The following is a 21,039-nucleotide window of genomic DNA, read 5'->3' on the forward strand; positions in this document are numbered from 1 at the left end:
AGAAAATGGCGTCTGTTGCAGTATATGTACCCCTGGCGCACTGACGTCAGGGATGAGGTGACAGCAACCGACGTCGGACCAAGACTTTGGAAATCCGGCCGACTGCGGGACCACCTGATGACAGAATAACCCAAGTGTGATGACTGCAGCAGGGTGAACACGCGAACATCTACATTTATGGTAGGTACAAAACTGTACTTTTTGTCTTCTCTCGCTCTTTATTTAGAAAGTCAGCGTCTCAAACTTTTAGCTAAGGACGCAATGGAGGGAACTTCCACGCATGACGTTGAGTCTTCACTGAAGAGACAAGCCAAAAAAAAACATGGTCACACTCTTCCGCTGTGCCTGCTACATTTGACGTTTCTCTCAAGATTGATGAAAGCCCAGAGGTTTGACCGGTTCTGGGGTTAGATTCTTTGGCTGGGACTGCTTCAGAGGCTGCCTTGAATCTGATAACAGGCACGTCATCTGAGACATTGCAGGTGTCCATTTTGGGTGGTCCAGGGGAACTAAGAATTATTACTGAAAGCCATGGGGGGGGGTTCCCCAAATTCTAGTGTGAGGAAATTCTGACAACAATTAGAGTGTAGGACAACATATGTCTCTTCCACTTTTCATAAGGCAGATGTCCATTTAAAGAAAAAGCAAAAGATCAAACATGTCTGTTCTTCCGGGGACCCTCAGTGTGAGCTGCAGAATTTCACCCAGGGCTTATTTAATGCCCTTATGGCTCTGAAGCCTTTCTTGGTGGTTCCCATTCCTGCTTCTCCTTGGACGAAGGGAGCAGGATTCCTCTGATGAAGAGGTTTCCTCAGATGTGGAATCGTTGGCCTATTCCTCCCAAATTCCATCACCTCTTGAGTATGCGTCTCCTGAAGAAGACTACTGGTCCAGAATACCCTATTGAGAAGATTACTTTTGGGGGATACTATTGCTAAGATGAGAGAGTACTTCATGTGGGACTGTTCCCAAGTTTCGGATGTGCAAGAGAGATATGAGCTCCTGCAAATGGAGTCATCTTCTCCATCTGCTGTCCCTCCAGTTTTACCTGTTTTGTGGATGATTTCTCCTCAGCATCTCAGGCTCCAGATTTTCAGCCCTCTGCCCCTAAGAAGCCTGACCATTTCTACAGTGCCTGATTGCACATTTCTTTACAAGTGCCCATCTGGTGACCCTTGGGCTTTCTCTGTGGCTTCAGATAAGCCCTTCTAAATTACTGTCTACCACTAAACTTCTTCCCCTCTGATAAGGAAAGCAGGACAATGGAAAGACTGGGAAAGAAGGTTTACATTTCTGCCACCCATGCCTTTCATGCTACTAATTAACCAAACTCGTATGACTAGATATGTTTTCGCCTTCTCCCAGGCTACTCAAGCTGTTTCTGACCTCACAGATTCTGAGGGGGGAAACTTCAGCCTCATCTCTGTGAGGGGAATCCTCACAGGTGGCTTGCCATTTTTTTTTTTTTGTTTTTAAGTGCAGCTATGATGCAGCAGAAGCTTCATCTAAGGCGACTGCTTTGGGATCTGTATCGAGGTGTTCCTAGCTAAGGCTTCAACCACTGCCAGATGACATAAAAGTTAAGTTGATAGATGCTCCTTTAGACCACAGTGCCTTGTTATGTACTGCTGCTGCTGACTTCACATTTTTACAGGAGAAAGGCAAGGAATTACAGGACTTGAAACATCTTTTGGTTGTGCCCAAGTTTCAAAGGAATTATCCATCCAAGCCAGCTTTTGTTGTGAAATAGACCCATCCTTCTCTTAAAGGTAAGAAAGGTAGAAGGAGGCCTCTTCCACCCAAGACTGGTCAGGCTGCTGCTGCTTCTGCACAGAAACAGCCCTTTCCGGCAAACCAGGCAGTATCTGACTATCACACTTCTCTTAGCCTCATTCCTGTCTCTGTCTCATCTTGTTTGGTCAAGCATTACCAAAGACTCATGAGTTCTTTCAGTAATTCAAAATAGAAATTTCATGGTTTGGAAATCCCTACCCTCCCTTCATGGGCATACCTCAACCACCTCAAAACAGTTATATTTTTACAGAAGTATTTCAAGAATTTTTAAATCGGGGAACTGTTAAACAGGTTCCACAGGATCAAAGGGAAAAAGGGTTTTATTCAAGAATGTTTCTGGTTCCCAGAAAGGAGGCCCCTTGTAGACCCATTCTGGATCTTTCTCATCTAAATACCTTCCTTTTGCATGCTGTCTTTACAGACTTTGTTCCCTTTACGTCTTCCTCAGGCTTTCATGGCCTCTCTGGATATCAAAGATGCCTACCTTCACATTCCTATTCATCCCCTTGTCAGGAAATGTTTGTGTTGCTTCCTGGCATTTTCAGTTCTCTGCTTTGCCCTTTCTACTGCCCCAACAGTATTCACCTAATGTCTAGCTATTGATTGCTTTTTGCAGGCTTCAAGGCATCCATGTTTTCCCTTACCTGGACAACCCCCAGTTTGAAGCATCCTCTCCAGAGACCTTACTGCAAAACTTCCACTTTACAATTTCTGTCTTGTAATGTCTGGGGTTCGCAATAAACTACAAAATGCTATTTCTGTCACCTTCTCAAGATCATGTCTTCCAAGGATGCAGGATTCAGACAGTACCTGTGTTGGCATCCCTGCCTCTGCCAAAGGCTTTGACTCTCATTGCCTTCTTTCAAAATCTTTTTCTTCTGAACTCTGTCACAGCCGGAGAGTTTGAGACTTCTGGGATTTATGGCATCCTCCGTCCCTGTGTTATCTTTAGCCAAACTCTACATAAGAAAATTTCAGTGGTTCCTGAAGTCAGTCTGGCAACAACATATGCACCCCCTAGAGTTTGCATTTCCTGCTCTTCCCTGCCTAAAGAAGGAACTTCAGTGGTGTATTTAGCATTTGTCTCTGAACTCAGGCCTTCCCATTCATCCACCTCTTCCATCTCAAGAACACAGATTTCAGCGATGGGTGTTGGGACCGAGCAGCCTTTGGCACAGAGTGCAAGGAACCCAGACTCCTCTTCAGCAAAAGGAGCACATCAGCAGCAGAGATGAGAGAGCTCCTGCTGGGCTCTTCAGGCCTTCTATCCTCTCATCTCCTGGTCATCTCTGACTGTTTACGGACAATGCCACAGTCCTCTGGTATGTCAACCAGTGGGGAAACAAAATCTTATCTTCTCTGCATGCTTGCTGTCGTGGTATGGGAGTTTGCGGTTCAGCATCGTGTTACACACTATATTCCCTCAAGTCAAAATCACGTGGCAGACACTCTGAGCACATCCTTGACTCAATCCTATGAATAGCTGCTTCACAGGGATGTGTTTCTGGACGTTGTCCACAAGTGGGCTATTCTTCAAATAGAACTTTTGTCTCCCCTCTGAACAGACAATTTCCACAATTCTGTGCTAGAGTCCCAAGTCCTCTGGTTTGGAAGGTAGTGGCCCTGTCTCTCTGTTGGAAGGGGATGCTTCTATATGCATCCCCCCCTAATTTTTTAAGTTCTTTTCAAGATTCAACAGGACAAACCCAAAATCTTGCTGGTGACTCCCTTTTGGCCAAGACAGCATTGGTTCCCTCTTCTGCATTTAGCCAGGGTCAATCACAAGTTACCTCACAGGGTGGACTGCTGACATAAGACCAAGGGATCTCTAATCCATCCCCACCTGTCCACTCTTCAGATGACTCTGTGGGTGATAGGATTTTGATTCCATATAGACACTTTTTTTTTCTGAGGACGTGCTTATGGTTGTGCAAGAGGCCTGGAAACCCAATACTAGGAAATCCTACATATTCAAATGGAAGAGGTTTTCTGTCTGGTGACTTTCATGTAACCTTAATCCACTTTCTATGGATGTTCCTGTGATTCTTTATTTGTGTGAATTGCTCAATGCTGAGTTGGCTTATTCTTCTGTTAAGTCATACTTCTCAGCTATCTCTGCTTGTCTGCTTTTATCTCCTTCTCTAGCTTCTAGGTTTGAGGCAAAACAATTTCTAAAAGGCATCCTTCACATTATACCTCCCAGCAAGCTTATTCTTCCTCCCTGGAATCTTAATTTTGTTTTGGAGAAATTGACTCTGGCTCTTTTTGAGCCTGTGGTTTCAGCTTCCTTGCAACATTGCTCTTGGAAGACTGTTTTGTTGTTGGCCCTTACTTAAACCAGACCGGTGTCTGAACTTCAAGCCAGTATGGCTTATCCTCTTTTTTTGTTTTTTTCATAAGTGTTCTTGTATGCTAATCCTTTTATGCCCAAGGTGGTGAATGAATTGTCACGTAATCCATTAATTTACCAATTTTATTTCCTTTTCTACAATCTCCTAGCAAGAAGGTACTACATACCTTGGACATGTATAGACAACTCAGTTTTTTTTTTTGGTAAGACTAAGGCCATCAGGAACTGTGGTCAGCTTTTTGTTTCTTTTCATTCCAGTTGTTTGGGATTGGCTGTTTCCAAGCAGAGTATTTATTGGATTTTTAAAGCAGTTTCCTTTTGTTTCTCATGGTAAAACTCGTCCTTTCTCTATTAAGGCTCACTCTACTAGGGTTGTGGTGCCGTCTGGTTCTTTTTTCAAGGGGTTGGACACTAACTCCATTCTTGGGGCAGCTACCTGTATGTCAGTGCATACTATTGCCAAACACTACAAGGTAGGTAGAATTTCCAGAGCTAGAGCTGGTTTTGCTCAGGCCATCATTCATGGCTTTCTAGAGAGCTCTACAGGTCCTTCTTCCTCCCATGTTTTTGCCTGAGCTTTGTCATTCTAACTCATGTTGAGTACTGCAACAGTAGAATAGAAGGACATAGTGTAGTTGTGTAAAATATTACCATAGCGATAGATGTCATGCTCTTCACTGTTGCAGTATTCATTCCCTGCCTCCTATCCCCTGGTCCTTTCTCTCTTCTGGATGTGCTGTTAACCTCTCTTCTTTTCCTCGGACTGGTATTCCTACTGGGGCATTCAGTTCTGAAGATGGCACATCTGAATGTTGCTTTTATGCCCTGTGTACACGAGGAGCAATCATGTGATGTATGGCGTACTGTAGTAAAAGCCTTTGATATACTGGCCAGACGTCTGTCTGCCTTACTCAGGGAATCCTCATGTTAAGAATACTGTAAGAGTGAAGTGAAGGACATCTGTCGTTATGGTAGGAATTTTACACAACTATACTGTCTGCCTCTGACCTCTTTTTGCTCACCAATGACCTCTGCAAAAGATTTTATCTGCATTTTCTTGCTTCCCTCCTGGTGCATTTTTTTTCCATCTTATCATCCCACGATAGTTATTTACCCATTTCCATCTCACTATGTTCCATTAAGTCCTTTAATATATTATCATGCAACCTTCCTGACTGGAGGGTTTTAATTAAATCCCTTTATCTCAAATTTCTTGTCTCGACTCCTCATATAGTGCCCTTTGGAACAGATCTTCTGTATCCTGTATACACACTCCTCATTTCCTTCATTGTCTTTCTTCTTTCTCAAACAACACAGAGTCAGCATTTTCTTCAACTCCCTTTTGATTGTCCTCCATGTTTGCGTACCGTTCTCCCAGCTGCCACTGCACTAGGAATGGATGATCGCAATCGTTAACTGCAAACACTAAGAGTGTTGTAACAGTAGTATGCGAAGGTTCCTTGATGCCCTGGCCATAATTCTCCTAGTAGTATAAATACCATTTCCTGCCTCCCCTGAAAAGAGGCTGCTAGCTTAGTGAGACTACTGTTCAACAAATGATAAATACAATTCCTATTCATCATAGCCTAAGACTGAACTCTAGTAATTGTTATATTAGATAAGTTATGTTGTTTAGCCTGTACTTTTAAGTATCTCAGCTTCTTTACTTAGGCATTTGTTTCCCTCTTTTTTCTTGTAAGGTTAGAGTTAAGTTAGTTTGTTAATTTAAGTTAATTTACTTGTTTAAATGAAATTGTTTTATTCTGGAATTGTGGACAAGACTTTCAAAAAGTACAGCAGTTGTGAGAGTAAACTCCAACCCCCCATGCTGCACATGATTTGCATAGTCTTCCAGCACATCTGAAGATAGATTTTTTTTTTCCATTTTCAATGGTTTTAGTCCAAGTTCCTTGGTGGATGGGAAAAAGTAAGTTTATTCTGATAGAGGGAGAGACCCTTAATTAACTGATAAATTGGAGAGGGAAAAATAAAAGATCAAGGAAAAGGAGGGCTGACAAGTTAGGGCAATCCTCTTCTGCCCAAGTGGCTAGAAAAGACTGTTCCCCCTCTACAGCACTGAGGCAGAAATCTCCAGTCATAGATACTGTAATTATTGGAGATGAGTTTCCCTCCAGGTCAAGCAGCAAGCATTCCTCAGAAAGGAAGTTATCCTATTTTAATGGTTTTAGAGCTGGCTATCCTGGATATTGTCAAGTGAGCAATAGCAGCCTTTCCTACTTTGTTGCTGATATCACATCCGAGCTACTCTACTCTCGCCCATTTGGCATGAAGTGGGTTTTGGATCCAAACACTCAACATTGAGGCATCAGCACCTTCTTCTGTTTTCATTTAAGCCAGTGGTTCCAATCTCCATTTTAAGGCCATCCAGCTTCCCTGTATAAGGGCTTTCTTCCTCAGCACCACCCACTTCCTCATCAGTGGAGGAGGTGTCTGTTTTTGGGAGTGGTTCCCTCAGTGCAGACAGACAGTGGATCTACCTTTGAGGTAGAGAGGATAGGCTGCTTGCAAGGCTTCTTTCAGTATAGGCTCCACCCAGAGATGCCCATCTAGCTCTTCAGACCATTCAGTAAGGCTTCCAGGTATCCTTTGGAGATTTACAGCCGTGTGATTTAATTCTTCCATGGACTCTAACCAGTAACAGCTGGAGATTCTTGGGAAGAGGTGGTATAAAAGAGAACACGTTGACTCCCCTTCAGAGTCTTATCCCATCTGACTGATTTGGTTGAAAGAGAGGATTCCTCTTGTTCCTGTCCTGAAGTTGTCACCACTGACAAAGTCCTAGAATTTATGAACCATAGGATATTCTGGCCATATGACCCATCCTCCCAGGATGAAGAAGTGCTGTTCAAAGCGCATGGCTCTGCCTTGTCTACTTCTTGGAGAGTGTCTTGTATGGACTGTTACACATTTGGTTGCCAGAATGTCATGGCAAGAACCCTATGCAGCAGAAGCCATTTCATGATCACCTGACAAGGTCTTGCATTCCCTTAAGGTTAAACAGTTTTGGTCTAAAGGGCATGTAGTGGACTGTTAGAGCAGCCAGTAAGAAGGAACTCCAGGGTGAGTTATCTGTTGTCCATCCTCTAAATTAATCCACGTTGGTTAAGAATGGGAAAGTAGGCTTTTAATCACTTGACCCACATCAGTCATTTCCATAGTGACCTAGCTAAACAAGCTATAGATGCATTGGCTCAGCCAATGACTCAGAAGTCCACCAAACAGTTGCAGACCGCCCTGAATACCATGCTGAACATTACAAATCTCTTCATGCATTTGCATCACATGTAGCTGATGGGACAGCCAGGGCAGCATGCACTGGCATAATCAAGTCTCATGAATGGCTTTGCCTATGTGACTTCGCAGACAGCTTTTAAGGTATACTCTACCATTGTCACAATTTATGGATCCTTAGTTTGGTCTGACAGTAAAAGAGAAGCTGATAAGATGAGAACAAGATGGCTGGAAAACTGTCTGCTGTCAGTGTCAATTTTGAGGACCACCTGAGATCCTTCAGTGGGAAATCTGATGGGTTCCTGAACTCCCAGAATCAGCATTTTGATTTCCCCTTTAAAGGATGTCAACTGCATTGTCAAAGAGGTCTGCAAAACCTGGTGTGCAGAGATCTGTTTTCAGGGAAGCCGAATCAGTACACCTGAAGGGTTTGTCTGAGTGTCCATCCCTGGAGGCATTCGGGGGGGGGGGGTAATAATTTTGATACCTAGCTGCATGGATGACTATCCCACAGGACAATTGGGGGTGAGAAATAATATTGAGACTATACTGCACCATTTTTCCACTGACCACCACTTCAGAAACTGCTTTTGCCCAATGTTCCACTTCAACAAATGAGTGGTTCTTCGTAATGGGTCTGTCATCCTTCAAAGAGAGTGAACCAGGAAGTCCCACCAGACCAGGGTTAATTGGGAGTTGATTCAAGATTCTTTTTGGTTCCAAAGACCAGAGCCACATGACTATTCTGTGTGTCAGTGGTATAAATCTCTCTCTTTTTTTTTTTTTTTTTTTTTTTTTAAGACCTCATTTAGAATAATCAGAGTATTAGACGTTTTGCCCTGCCTAAAAGCAAATGACTGGCTGCTCAATAGACTTCCAGAATGCTTACCTCCACGCACAGATTGCTGAGAAGTCTAGGAAGTGTTAGCACTTCACAGATAGGGACCTATCATTACCAATTCAATGCCTCACCCTTCAGGATTACCACAACCCCACTGGTGTCCACCACCTGCATGGCTGTAGTCAATGCTCATGTACAACTAAAAGAGATTTAGATGTTCCCATTCCTGGACAATTAGTTCTTTGCTGCAACAACCAGTGTGTTAACAGATGGAGATTCCTTTTTACATCTCTACCTTTCTTTGGATATCTCTGTAAACTATCAAAAGTCACAGCTTCAGTCCACACAACAAAATACTTTTATTGATGCTGTCTAGACACAACTTCATGTCAAGTGTCTCACCCCAGAAAGATGGTCCTTTAACCATCAGTTCAGATCCTTTATCAGCATCAGAACCCTCCTGCCTTGCTGATTCAAAACGTTATGGGAATCATAGCAGTTTCTATCACCATAGCTCACTACACCATAGTTCACACAAAGGTTCTCCAGTGGATGTTATCCACACAATGATCACCATTAAGACTACCCTTTAGTAACCATTTGTTTCTCAGACAAGCAAAGTTTATCTAAAGTGTTGGCTGACTTCCCTCTTCCTTCAGACAAGGAGAGTGTTCATTCCAATAACCATGGATGACACCTGTCTAGGGTGGGTGATTATTTCAGGGAGAAGTATGGAAACAGTGAGAGACAACGTTCTCATAATCCATCTTGGAGATGAGTGATTCTTTTAGCATTGCGGGAAGTTCAGATCCTCTTACCTTCAAGACTGATGTTCATATAGTCTGTCAATGTCTGTACTCTGGTCTTCTCTCCCTATTTTTGTTATACCATGAGTCCCTTGCAGTGGGCATTGGATTTAGGTAGATTCCTAGTGACAGCACATATTCCATGTTAAGTACAGCTGGTTAGTGGAGGAGCTTAATTAGGGCTATACTAATACCTCACTAGTCATCTTCCAATCTGTTAATGACTGAGGAGATTTTTGGTCACTGGGGGTCAACCTTGCTGTGACATGATTCTCCTTCAAACACTAGATGCTGAAGCAATTTTGCTGTAGTTCCCCCAGAGAGACTGTTAAGCAAGCATGCTGTAGTCTTCCGGTGCATCCTGGCTCACTCCGACTTGTGTACACTTCCCCCTTTTCCTTAATACCAATGTTTCTACAGAAAGCATCAGCCTGCAAATCACAAGTAATGCTCATTGCTCCATACTAGCTCAGACAAGTTTGTTTTCACCTGCTCTGGCCTAAGGTGATCTCAGTTGAGACAGTCCCCTTGGCTATTAGATCCACAATTGAATTTTCTTTAACACCCCTCTGGTCAGTCTCATCTGTATTTTTCGTAACCTCAAACTCACATCATGGTTTCTCCTGTTTTCTTAATGGTCAGACATATTTCCCTTTAAGAGATTGTAGTCTGCATTTTGCCCACTCTCAGAAACTGTCTACTCAACTGTTAATGGAATCACTTTTCTATATGGGCCATCAGTAAAGGGTTTGATCTATACTGTATTTCTATTGCATATGTTTTACACTTCCTGTCTGTATTCAGGTTTCAGCTACTGTACAGTCAGAGTTCAGTTAATTGCCATTTCTAATCATCTTGAGAACTGTAGGCAATACCTTTTGGGTTCTCATAAGCTGTGCAGAGCTTTTCTCAGAGTGTCAAGCTGTACACGGCTTTTCTAAAAGTGCTTCTTTTGTCATTAGGGTTTCTTCTCCCAGGATGCCTCCCTTCAAACTAGCTTCATCTGCCAACCTGAAATTATTATGGGAAACATTTTTTTTCTGGTAGCTGTCACAGCCTGACAAATTGCAGAATTGCAAGCTTTGTCTGTTAACTGCCTCCTGTTTTGTTTTTCACAAAGATAATTGAATGCAGTCTATGTTCGAGGTGAAAATGTGGGTCTTAGATCCTTCTGAAACAGTCCGGGGGATGGGGGTCATGTACATTCTTGTGAACTTTAGGTATGCCAGTGATATCTGGAATCAATGCATTATCAACCTTTAAAAAATTATAAAGGTAATCTGTGGCTCCCTGATCAAAAAGGTCCTTCAACATCAGATTATTGTGATAAGCTATGTTGCTCTCATATTTAGAAATGTAGAAGACACCAGTTGCATTTCATCTGTTACTAGGAAAAAGACCCCAGCAAACACCACCTACAACTGATGGGTGTACAAATTTTGAACAAACTATGCTTATGAAATATGGCCCTTGCAGTATACTTGTTAGGAAGGTCATGACAGAAATTGGAAAGTCATAGAGCACGAAAACACAGTTTACAAAATATTACATGGTGGCCCCCATTTTGTCTTTGAGGCATTTAAATTTAAAAGAGAAGTTAGAGATGGCCGCAGATATTAATGGTCTCGATAGTAGTAGATAAAAGGGATGCTGAAATGTGCCTCCCTTCACAGTGTAAATATATTTTTGGGTCAAACCCTAAAACTTCAAACTTGCCACTATGAGTTTAAATTATTGCCTAAATGTAATTGTAATTTGGCAAGAGTTGTATGTTTAACATTTTGTGATTTTTGCCATTATTTCTGTACTGGAAAAACTGAAAGGACACTGAAGAAATGCATATGTGAACACACACGTGATTTAAATACATGTAACAATGACAGTGCTTTGCATAAACATAAGCCCACCTGCCGTAATAATAAAACTTTGTTTTTTTTTTATTTTGGAACAAGTTTTTCCAAATATTTGAGGAGGACCTTGGGAGCAAAGGCTTGAGTATCGTGAGCTGTAGTGGCAATTGAGAGTGGAGGCAGCCACAGTGGTGCAACGGTTAGTGTTGCTGCTTCATAGCAAGAGGTTCTCTGGTTTGATTCTCAGCTGGGGTACCTTCTGTGCTGAGTCTGCATGTCCTCCCTGTGGTTGTGTGGGTTTCCTCCGGGTGCTCCGGTTTCCACCCACATCCCAATGACTTGTTGCAGGTGGATTGGACACTCTAAATTGGCCCTAGGTGTGAGTGCGTGCGTGTGTGCACCTTCTGTGGAAGGTTGAGCCCCAGGCTGGCAACTCGACACCTTAAAACTCCACTGCCAGTCATTCTACGGAGCGTTGTTCTGCTGTGGCAACCCTAACTGGGGTAAGCCGAAAGGAGATATGATGAGTGGCAATTGAGACTGGAAGCCAACATGCCCCCCTGACTTGAGTGATTTTATTTCCATTAGCAGTGCTTTAAAAAAAACATGCATCCAACTTATAACCCCTATCAGTATTTTAATGTATTTATAAGCACAATTCTTTAGCAAAATTTTAAAATAGTAAAAGTTAATTTATGTATTGTATCTTTAAAAGTTTGTAGATGTACTTTATTTAATTCATCATGGACTGCTACTTGCTGATTTTGGTCATGTGCTAGTTTAATTCTTTATTTAATCTGATTTTTGCTGTTTTATAACATTCTGATGAAGTCCCTCTTCAACAGAGGAAAAAGTGGTTAACGGTTGTTTAATTTGTTTATACAATTGAATAGTCAGGTGTTTGCAGATTCACTGTGTTTGTAGTTTCTCACTCAAGGTTTTCTGTCTTTGGTTCTTAGAGAGGTACCATGTTGATTGTATTACATGATAAAAACAGCATAGTGCTGAAGCTCAGGATTCATCTGGTGTCTGCTTTTTGAATTTGATGCCATTTTTTAATAGTTTAGTAGAATTATGATCTCATAATGTTATATATTTGTACTTGTATAGTCCATAGCATTATTTGTAACAGTAAAACAGTAACAGTAGAAAGCATTAAACTGAATATTGAAGTTTGTGACTTGAAACATTTTTCATTCATAGTTTTACGTTAAGTACTTGGGTTTAAGTATTGTAATAAAAATGGAAAATAATTCTAGGTGTTAACAGCGAAAGAAAAGAAAACTCAGCTCGATGACAGAACACGTGTTACTGAACATTTTGCAGTAGCTTTACCACAGCTGTTAGCTAAGGTAAGTCACTTCAGGATTAGTTTTTTTTTTAATAGATCACTTGGCTGCAATACTATGGGTTTTTATGTGCTGTGTTTAATATTTTTCTTAAGTCTAGCAGAATACTGTTTCCCTTTATCTGCTGAATGTTGCTGTTCTGTCTGCAACAAAAGCAAGTTTATTCATAGAGACCTTTAATTTGTGTAGATCATAGAGAATTAAATGTTTAATTTCAAGTATACGTCACATATGTACATTGTTTAGTTTGAAATATTTCAAGTTGTGGTTGACTTGAACCATTTCTAAGAAATAGTTTACTGTATATGCTAATTTTGCACATTGTTGGTGATGCCCCCTACCACCACTTAAAAGAAATTCACATTTTTCTGACTTTTGTATTTGCAGTTTGATTTTCTGTATTGAAAGATTTTATTTCATGGAAAAGTTAACAGTTTCTATTTTAGTATAGTTGGTGTGTTACAGATTCAGGTATCCTGGATTGTTAAATTTCTGCAGTCTTAGTAATGTTTTATAAGAGTGGAAGTTTTTGTCTCAAACTAGGCCTTTCTGGGTAGTTTTCAGCAGAGTTTCAGCAAAAGACCATTTCTCCTCTGTTTTCAGAAACAGTTGATTACTGCTAGGAGACACAGGCAGCAGCGATGCTTATTGGTGCTAAATATCTCACCAGCAAGGGAATTTCACTGGTGAAGTTTCTGATGATTGTATTATGGTTTATTGGCCCTATAACATTCCCATAATTTATGCAAGCTAGTACCATGTCCTCTCATTTGTTTGCCACTGGTCATTATGGATAGTGAGTTCTGATTGCTCCTTAACATTTGTAATTATTTTGAGAAAGAGCTTCATTGAATTGGTTTAAGTACTCTGATAAATGAATGCTTGTTTAAAGCTCTCACCAGTGTTTGAGGTATTGACCTGCAGTATGTCACAGAAGGTTGTCCTTGCTAGCATGTTATGCCAGAGATCAAGCTTTTCCTTCATTTTCCCTTTAGAGTGAGGAGAAAATGGGAATTAGTTAGGAATGCATACCTGAACATGGCTAATGTCACATGCTGTACTGTAAGAACGTGCCTTGCCCATCTTAACTAGATGGTCCTTTTCTGTTGCTCTTGCAGTTTGCCTTTCATTCCTAATGTCCTAATGCTTGTTGGTGAGGTCAGTAATCAAAACCTAAAGGTGGCAGGTCCTTAGTGTGACTGATTAAGCTGGGTATGACACTTGTATTTTCTGTACTGCTCAGAAGAGAAAGTAGGATGGTAACGCTGCAGTAAATGACAGTAGTTTAAACTTGGGCTCATACAGGTATGTTATGAGGGAAAGTATGGGACTGCTTTGTTAGAGTTGGAGTTCCTATGTGGGAGTCTAAGAGGATTTGTAGGAGGGGTCTCCTGTACAATCCTGTATCTTCAGGAGTGGCTATTGTAGCTGTAAATTGTTTTACCCACTTTGTCGTAATTCTTGGCCAGAAGTTTTTACCAGCTGTCATAAATTTTTGACGTCCACTACAGGTGTAGCACCAGCACACTCTTCAGTGGTGGTTGGCGCTTAAGATTTTCATATAAAGGCATAATTACTAGATCATCATGTTTCATTGTTGCAGTAACAACATGGAAAATCTTGCTGTGGTAGCCTTTGGATGGCCTTGAATACCAGAGGCTTTTTCCCGCTCCTCCAGGCTTGGCGAATATAATTTTCCTGACATCAGGATGTCTAAGTATGAGGGTTATCAGCTGGTACCATGTTTTCAGCTCGCTGTTGTCGTCATAGCCCAAAGCATGCAGTTTGTAGAATGCATCAGTCAGTCGATTCCAGAGAGCTTTCAAAGCTAAGTGCTTGGTTTGGGAACCACTTACTAATTTTCATTGTATTACTAAATTAGATGCTCTATAAATCAAATATTTAATTTGAGCGGTGGAAAGCAAATTCCCCACAGAGACTGCCATACTGGATTTTTTGTTTGAGTTCTTATTACAGTGTGTCCTACTGCATACTCTTCCCATTGTGCACATTTTAATAACTACACTGTTAAGCATAGGGCTGAGTTGATAGCAGAGTTCTTGGGCAAAGAAAAGTGACAAAGGGGCATCCAAGACAACAATGCAGTGTGGTGTCTTGGTTATGCTGACTCTGATTCTTATAAACAAAGAGAAAAGTGTCCTAAGCATGTTAGGGTAGCAGACAACAATCTTTTGCCATCCGCCAGTCAGACTTGTGATCCTCAAAAGAGAGGAGATTCTTTTGCAGTCTCCTTTGATAACTGAGCACATGGCTAAGGCCTGTATTGAGACCATTTTGAAGCCTGATATGTCTCTATGGGGTCATAGGATTTTGGTCATTGGTTGGGTCTTAGGCTACTTTGCAGGCCTGTGCTTCAGATGCCTGCACTAAGACTCCGCAGAATCCCCCAGGTTAGAGAGGAATTGTCAGCAGATTGAGTGCATGCTTCAGTCGCCACCTGTGACTTGGCCTTAGCTTATCCAGCATGGTATTCAGACCCAAGTGAGAGGTCACATTTACCAGCTTCTTCAACTGAGCATTTTCCCTTTGGGGGGATAGTGTTTGTAAAATGGAGTTTTCCAGTTTGGAAGCTAGGCACTGCCCTCAGTCGAAGAGGTTAGAGAATTTTTATAACTTTGAGCATAAATCTGTTGCTGTTCCTCCAGTACTAGAGGTAGTGAATGATGTCTTGACTCATCCTACAACATGACTCCCAACCAGGAAGCCAGACCATGTTTACGGGGCCTTGAATTCCTATAAACACTTGTTTAGAAATCCTGATGTGTGGTATCTTAAGGTCCCAAGGGAGATAGCGGCAGCGTTTCTAGGAACCTTTTGCTAAATGGGAAAGGAGGTAGCAAGTACCCTGGAAAGAGTTCTGCCATCATGGCCTTGAGAGCTCTTATTTGCCAGTTACAAATAGTCAGATTCTAGAATACCCCTCTGGAATTAATGAGGAAGAATATGCAGTGGATGAAGGGATAGAGCTCTCTAAAGAATTCCCTAACCTTTGCAGCTCTTTTTCCAGGTTGCTAAGCATTATTTGTATTGTAACTTTGATGCTTTAATTAGCATTAAGCAGGCCAGTGACCACTGGGTCAGTTATTCAAAGACATGTCTGCTTAAGTGAACAGTCCCTCCCTGAGTATGTGAAGTCTAACCCCTGGGATGCACCTCTGGAGAATGAGTTTTTGTTCAGACCCAAGGCTAAAACAATTTTTCAAAAAGCTGGAGTACAATTCTAAATTCATGCAGACTTTCAGAGACTCTCTGCAGGTTCAGACACCCAGATTTAGCCGGAATTACCCTGCCAAGCCCTCGTCCTTTCCCCAATTCAGATGAAGAGGAAGAAGGGACCAGAAGGGGTTAGACAACAGAAACAACATAAAAGATGGAAAGCTGACCAAAGAAATGGGCATAGCAGGTCCTGGCTTCAGAGGCCCAGCAGGGAGCGACCATGACCTAACCAGACACCTCTGTTGTCACCCTTCCCTCTGTTCCTTCGAGTCTTCCCTCATCTGCTCCTTCGAAACTAGAGACAAAACTTTACCTGTTTTTAAAAGAATGGACAAGCATCACTCAGGACCACTGTGTATTAAATATAATAAAATCTGGCTACAAACAATTTTTCTCCCACACCAGTGTGCATTCTTCTTTGCCAAAGGGGTATGCTGCAGGAGGCTTTATTACAGGTAGATCTGTTCCTGACTCTGGACTCCTTAGAACTAAATCCCTAAAAGAGAGGCTGTTACTCAAGATGATTCCTAGTTCCAAGGAAAAGAACATGAAGGCTTGTCTTGGAGCAAGACTAAATAGGTTTTTGCTGTTTCCCATATTCAAAATGTTAACCCTACAAAAGCTTTTGCCCATACTATCCCCTCAGGTGTTCCTGTTTAAGTTGGACCTAAAAGATGTGTGCTTTCACATTCCCATTGCAAGTGTTCATGGGGAGGCATCTGTGCCTCAGAGCAAGGGGGAAACACCATCAGTTGTCTACTTTGCAGTTTTTTCTACTGCACCCAGAGTGTTTACAAAGTGTCTGGCCTATGTAATTGCCTTCTGCAGGACTAGGGACATTCAAATTTACCCCTACCTAGATGACGGGCTGATTCTGTCCAAACCTGTCAGGGGTTTGCAGTCCTCCCTTCCCCTGATCATGACCATTTTCTCAAGTCTGGGTTCACACTCAATATAAAGAAGCCCAGTCCCTGACTCCAGCATGCAAACTAGTGTTTGTAGAGGCCCTGCTAGACACAGACAACCTAATGCACCTCCTAACTGGAGGAAAGTGTCCTTCCCTAAACCAGTACTTCCAATTCCTTGTGCTGCAGATGGCTATTTCAGCAAGAGAAGTCCTGAGAACCCTGGGATGCATGGCTTCATGTATTGTGATTTCCCTGCCAAAAGTGCACATGAAAATTCAGTAGTACTTCAAAAATGTGTGGTATTAATACTGACATTTTCAACCACAAGGTGCAACTTCTTCCTTTTGCAAAAAAAGGAGTTGAAGTTGTGGATCCAAGCCTGCACTATAAACAAAAGGGGTTCCCTTTTGAATTCAGCCAGAAAATCAGATCTTAACCACAGATGCTTCAGATCTGGCTTGAGGCACACATTTCATTGTGCTTCAAGCATAGGGAAAATGGGACCAAACATTTCTTAAATGTAAACAGGAAATATCAGTCATAAAAGGCATGCGAGCTTTCAGAGAACCTTGGAAACCCGTGGCTCTTTTAGTGAAGACTGTCAAGACACTGATGTGGTACATAAGCAAGGAGGGGACATGCTCTTGACCTCAGTCACTTAGCCATAAAGCTGTGAGAAACAGCTCAGTCCATGGGTCTTCATCTAATGGCCTAGTATCTGCTAGGTGACAGATCTATCTGCAGATTGCCTCCGCAGGACAAAAAAATCCCACATGAGTAGACATTAAGCAAGGACATTTTTCTACAGATAATGCAGAAATAGGGTGTTCAAGAAATTGGTCTTTTTTTCTACAAAAATGTTGCATAAATGCCACAGAAAGCAAGACCTGGAGCACTTGACTCCTCCTCCTTTCATGAACAAGTCAATTTGTATGTGCTATGCCTTCCCCCTCATACATCTTATCCCCAGGGTATTACTGAAGATGAGGGAGAGATTGCCAAGGGCGATATTAACATCGTTATTTTTTTGGAGTTTGTATTTGGAATCCCCTGCTTCACAGACCTGAGTAATCAGAACTCTGGCACCTACCTTAGAAGGTAAACCTGTTAACCCAGAGCATAAGAACAGTCTTGCATCCCAACCTGAGCACCTTGATGTTGACGTCATGGATTATGAAATCCTTTCATCACAAATGCTATCGTTTAATAAGTGTGTCCTGCCTATTCTGAAGACCAGAAAAATCAAATACTACAAAGTCTTGCATATGAAAATGAAAGAAAAATACTGTTTTGTGCCACTCAAAAGGTCAGTACCACTAGCTGCAAAAAAGACTCTTGGTGCTAACCTACTGAACTGAATTATTTAGCTCCTTTCTGTTTCATTCCTGTAGCAACAGTTTTGCATTGGCCATTTCTGTCTGGCTTCCTATGCAGCCAAACCTTTTTTTCTAACCCCATTTTTAAACAATGTTTGAAGGGCATCATCCATTTCAGATCTTCCAGGAGTGTGTAGTCCCCCCCCGGGATCTCAGTTTTGTCTTGGGGAAGCTTATCCTGCCACCTTTTGAACCTGCAATTGTTTCTGGTACATGGCCACCAGGAAAGTCCATTTTCCAGGAAAGGAACTATTACATCAGCTAGGAATTGCAAGCGCTAATGTTAGAGCACTGTATGGTCTTCCATGCTATGACTGGATCACTCTGGACATATTCCTGCCTTTATGCCCAAGGTGGTCATTGAAGTCTCTGTACACCTTCCTGCAGCCTTTCCTAATTCTCAAAATATGGGAGTGTGTGTTCTTCATTCCCTAGTTAATAGACATCCCAAATATTAACCTGGACAAAACTAAAAACATAAGGAAAATGGACAAAATTTTTGTGGCATTAGCTAACAACTAAGTAGGAAGGCCATTAAGCAAGCAAACTATTTCCAGATAGATTTCTGACTGTATCGACTTTTGTTACAGGCACCGTGGTAAACAAACTCTGGCATATCCGAACATATTCCACTAGAGCCTGATGCTACAGCCTTTCTTAGAGGGATTCTTACTAAAAATAATAGGGAAGCTGAAAACTAACTGCTCTGCTCTTCACACCTCTACACGCACTACAGTTGACTCATTTTCTCCAGGACCAGGGCTAGATTTGCATCTGCTGGCTTGCCAGGACCTTCTGGCTTCAGCATAAACTGTTTCTAACCCCCACCTCCTTTGCTTTGGGATTACTCTCAGGTTGTTGCAGCAGTGAAACGTGATGAATGTAGACAAGTTGTATTTACTTATAATAAATGTTGATGTTTTAAGTGTCTTCACTGTTGCAGTTTTCTTTCCCACCCACCTTCCCTTTTTTCCCCAAAGGTTGGGTGAGCCTCTTCTCTTTTCCCTATTTACCAGGATTACCCCTCCATAAATTTAGTTTTCAGGTCCCCCTTTTCAGGGGTCCATTAGCGACAGTTTGATTGCCTTGTGTTCCTGGCCTGAGGCTCCATTTCTGGCAGTGGCTGACATCTGTTATCCAGATGTCCTGATGTCAGGGAGAGGGTGTCCACCAGGCTTGGAGGAGGGAAAACGTCTCTGGTAATTGGGTCGGCCAAGGGCTACCACGGCAAGGATATTCCAGGTTATCACTAAAACAGTGAAGATCCAACTTCTACATTTGTGTTAGACACAACTATACTTTGTGTTAATCTTCCTGTAGCTTTGAGGGCTTTCCATCCTGCTTTAATTTTTTTGAGACGTGAATTCCATGAAGTATGTTCATAGGAAAATAAGAGAGATGAGTAGTAAAAGGACATAGTCAACAGTAGTAGCAAGAGACCTAAAGAAATGTTCAACCTCTTGCTATGTAAATTCTGGAAAGGGTAATTCACTTCAAATGATTCCCCAAAACAGGGATGTCCTGACTGAAGTCACAGTTGCAGTATTCCTAATTTATGGGTTTTCACCGCTGACAGCTGGCTGGGGTGCCATAGCTTTACAACATCCTGAAGCATACGTCTGCTGTATGACCTCAGGATACTAGCATAGAATATGTTAGATGGATGTATAAGCATAAATCCTCAGACTATCTCACTGCAAGTTCAGATGCAATTCTTGCACCCGTTTGGTCTAATCTTTGCATGGTTGCTGGTTCTCTTTGCTCTCAGATTCAGGTTAGTGCCCCATTGGGGAGCCTTCCTTCTTGTAAACTGTTTTGCTGTACCTTTTAGATGTCCACTAGGAGAGGTAACTGTGAGTTTGGTAGGCAAATTCTGTATAAAGATCTCCATACCCAGCATTTCTTCTGCCTAGGTGCAGAATACTATTATAATACTATTATAAAGCTTGTTCCATTTGCCAATACTTTGTGCCCAAGGCTTTGAGATCCTGTTTTGTTTTTGCCAAACACTTCATTGGAGATCCGGTGTCTGAAGCATCTGGCCTCACTCCAAGATACCAGATCCAGTCACACCAGATATACTGTCACCTCTTGAGGAAAAAGTCAAGGCATGGACCTGACACTGAGTCTGCCCAGTCTGATTCAGATGTACCCATAGTAGGTCCAGCTCTACTACAGATGCCCTGTACAGTAATCCATTTAGAAGCTGTTATGGTGTCAGTGGATCGCATGTCTGAAAAGACTGTTACTGCACTGAGAAGGGGGAACCACTGCTCATCTTTTCAGAAGGACCTGAAGGCATTCCAAGATTTTAGTTGGAAAAGAGATTCCCAGCAAGCTGTTTGAGGTAATTCCAGGGGTTGGAATCTCCACACTTAGTTCATGCAGACATCCCTAAAGAAGTGACAGAACACCAAGCAGGTCTCTTCACCACCTCCTCCTAGTGTTGTTGTCTGTAGACTTCTCACAGGATTTGCTCAAAGCCATTATGGAGCTGTGGAAGGGTGGGATTGGTATAATGGTTAAGGTGATGGTCTTTGTGTTTCACTGTTGCAGTCATTACATTTGGGTTATCTGCTTGCAGGTAGCCCTTAGTCGGCCTGATTAACAAAGTCTTGGGTCCTGCATTGGTTGCTATCCCTTCTTCCATGACGTCAGGTCGTCAGGGGTATAAAACATGCAGCCGACGCCATTACATCAGTCTTTCTTGCTGTGCGGTGCCCAAAGCAGTTCGCAAGTGCCGGTCGGCCGACTCCTGAAATTTTCGTTTTCGAGTTTCAGAACCGAAGTCTTCAACTAAAGCTAAGTACCCCGTTGGGGAAACTTTTTCTTGCTCCTTACTGATGTCAGTAAAAGTTAATTGCATTAGTTGTGGAAAGCAAATACCTCCTAAAGATTTTCATTCGTACTGTATTCCTTGCCTAGGCCCTGAGCACACGACGTACTTTGCTGTCGGTTTTGTGCTTTAATCAGTGCACTGTCTGTCGTCTGTATATTTTTGCCTCTAAATATTTAGATTCTCGGTTTAATTATCCAGAACTGTCTGTTAGCCATCCGACTACTGGGATTCTGAAAAAACGCAAATATAAAGACAGACACAGGCCACCGAGGTCCAAAACTACCGACGATGCTTCTCCTAAGCCGCTCGCCAGTTCGTTGGTACTCAGTGAGGCGCTTTCGCAGCCCCTGATGCCCACTTCTGATTCGCAGGCCTCTACTGAGACCCATTCGGACTCCGGTATGCCGAGAGATGCTTCGACTATGGAATTCTCTACC

General features: G+C 42.2%; 1 protein-coding gene across 2 annotated transcripts in view; it reads left to right on the forward strand.

The window, feature by feature from the left end:
- STAG2 (stromal antigen 2) overlaps nt 1–21,039 on the forward strand; it is a 3,222,550-nt gene that overhangs the window by 1,764,879 nt on the left and 1,436,632 nt on the right. For both annotated transcript variants that reach the window (XM_044057319.1, XM_044057321.1), the window contains exon 16: nt 12,153–12,245. In XM_044057319.1, the coding sequence (XP_043913254.1) occupies nt 12,153–12,245 (93 nt within the window). The remainder of the gene's footprint in view (nt 1–12,152; nt 12,246–21,039) is intronic.

This window comes from Protopterus annectens, chromosome 15.part0 (assembly GCF_019279795.1).
Source record: "Protopterus annectens isolate FY-2018-M chromosome 15.part0, PAN1.0, whole genome shotgun sequence".
NCBI classification, from domain to species: domain Eukaryota; kingdom Metazoa; phylum Chordata; order Ceratodontiformes; family Protopteridae; genus Protopterus; species Protopterus annectens.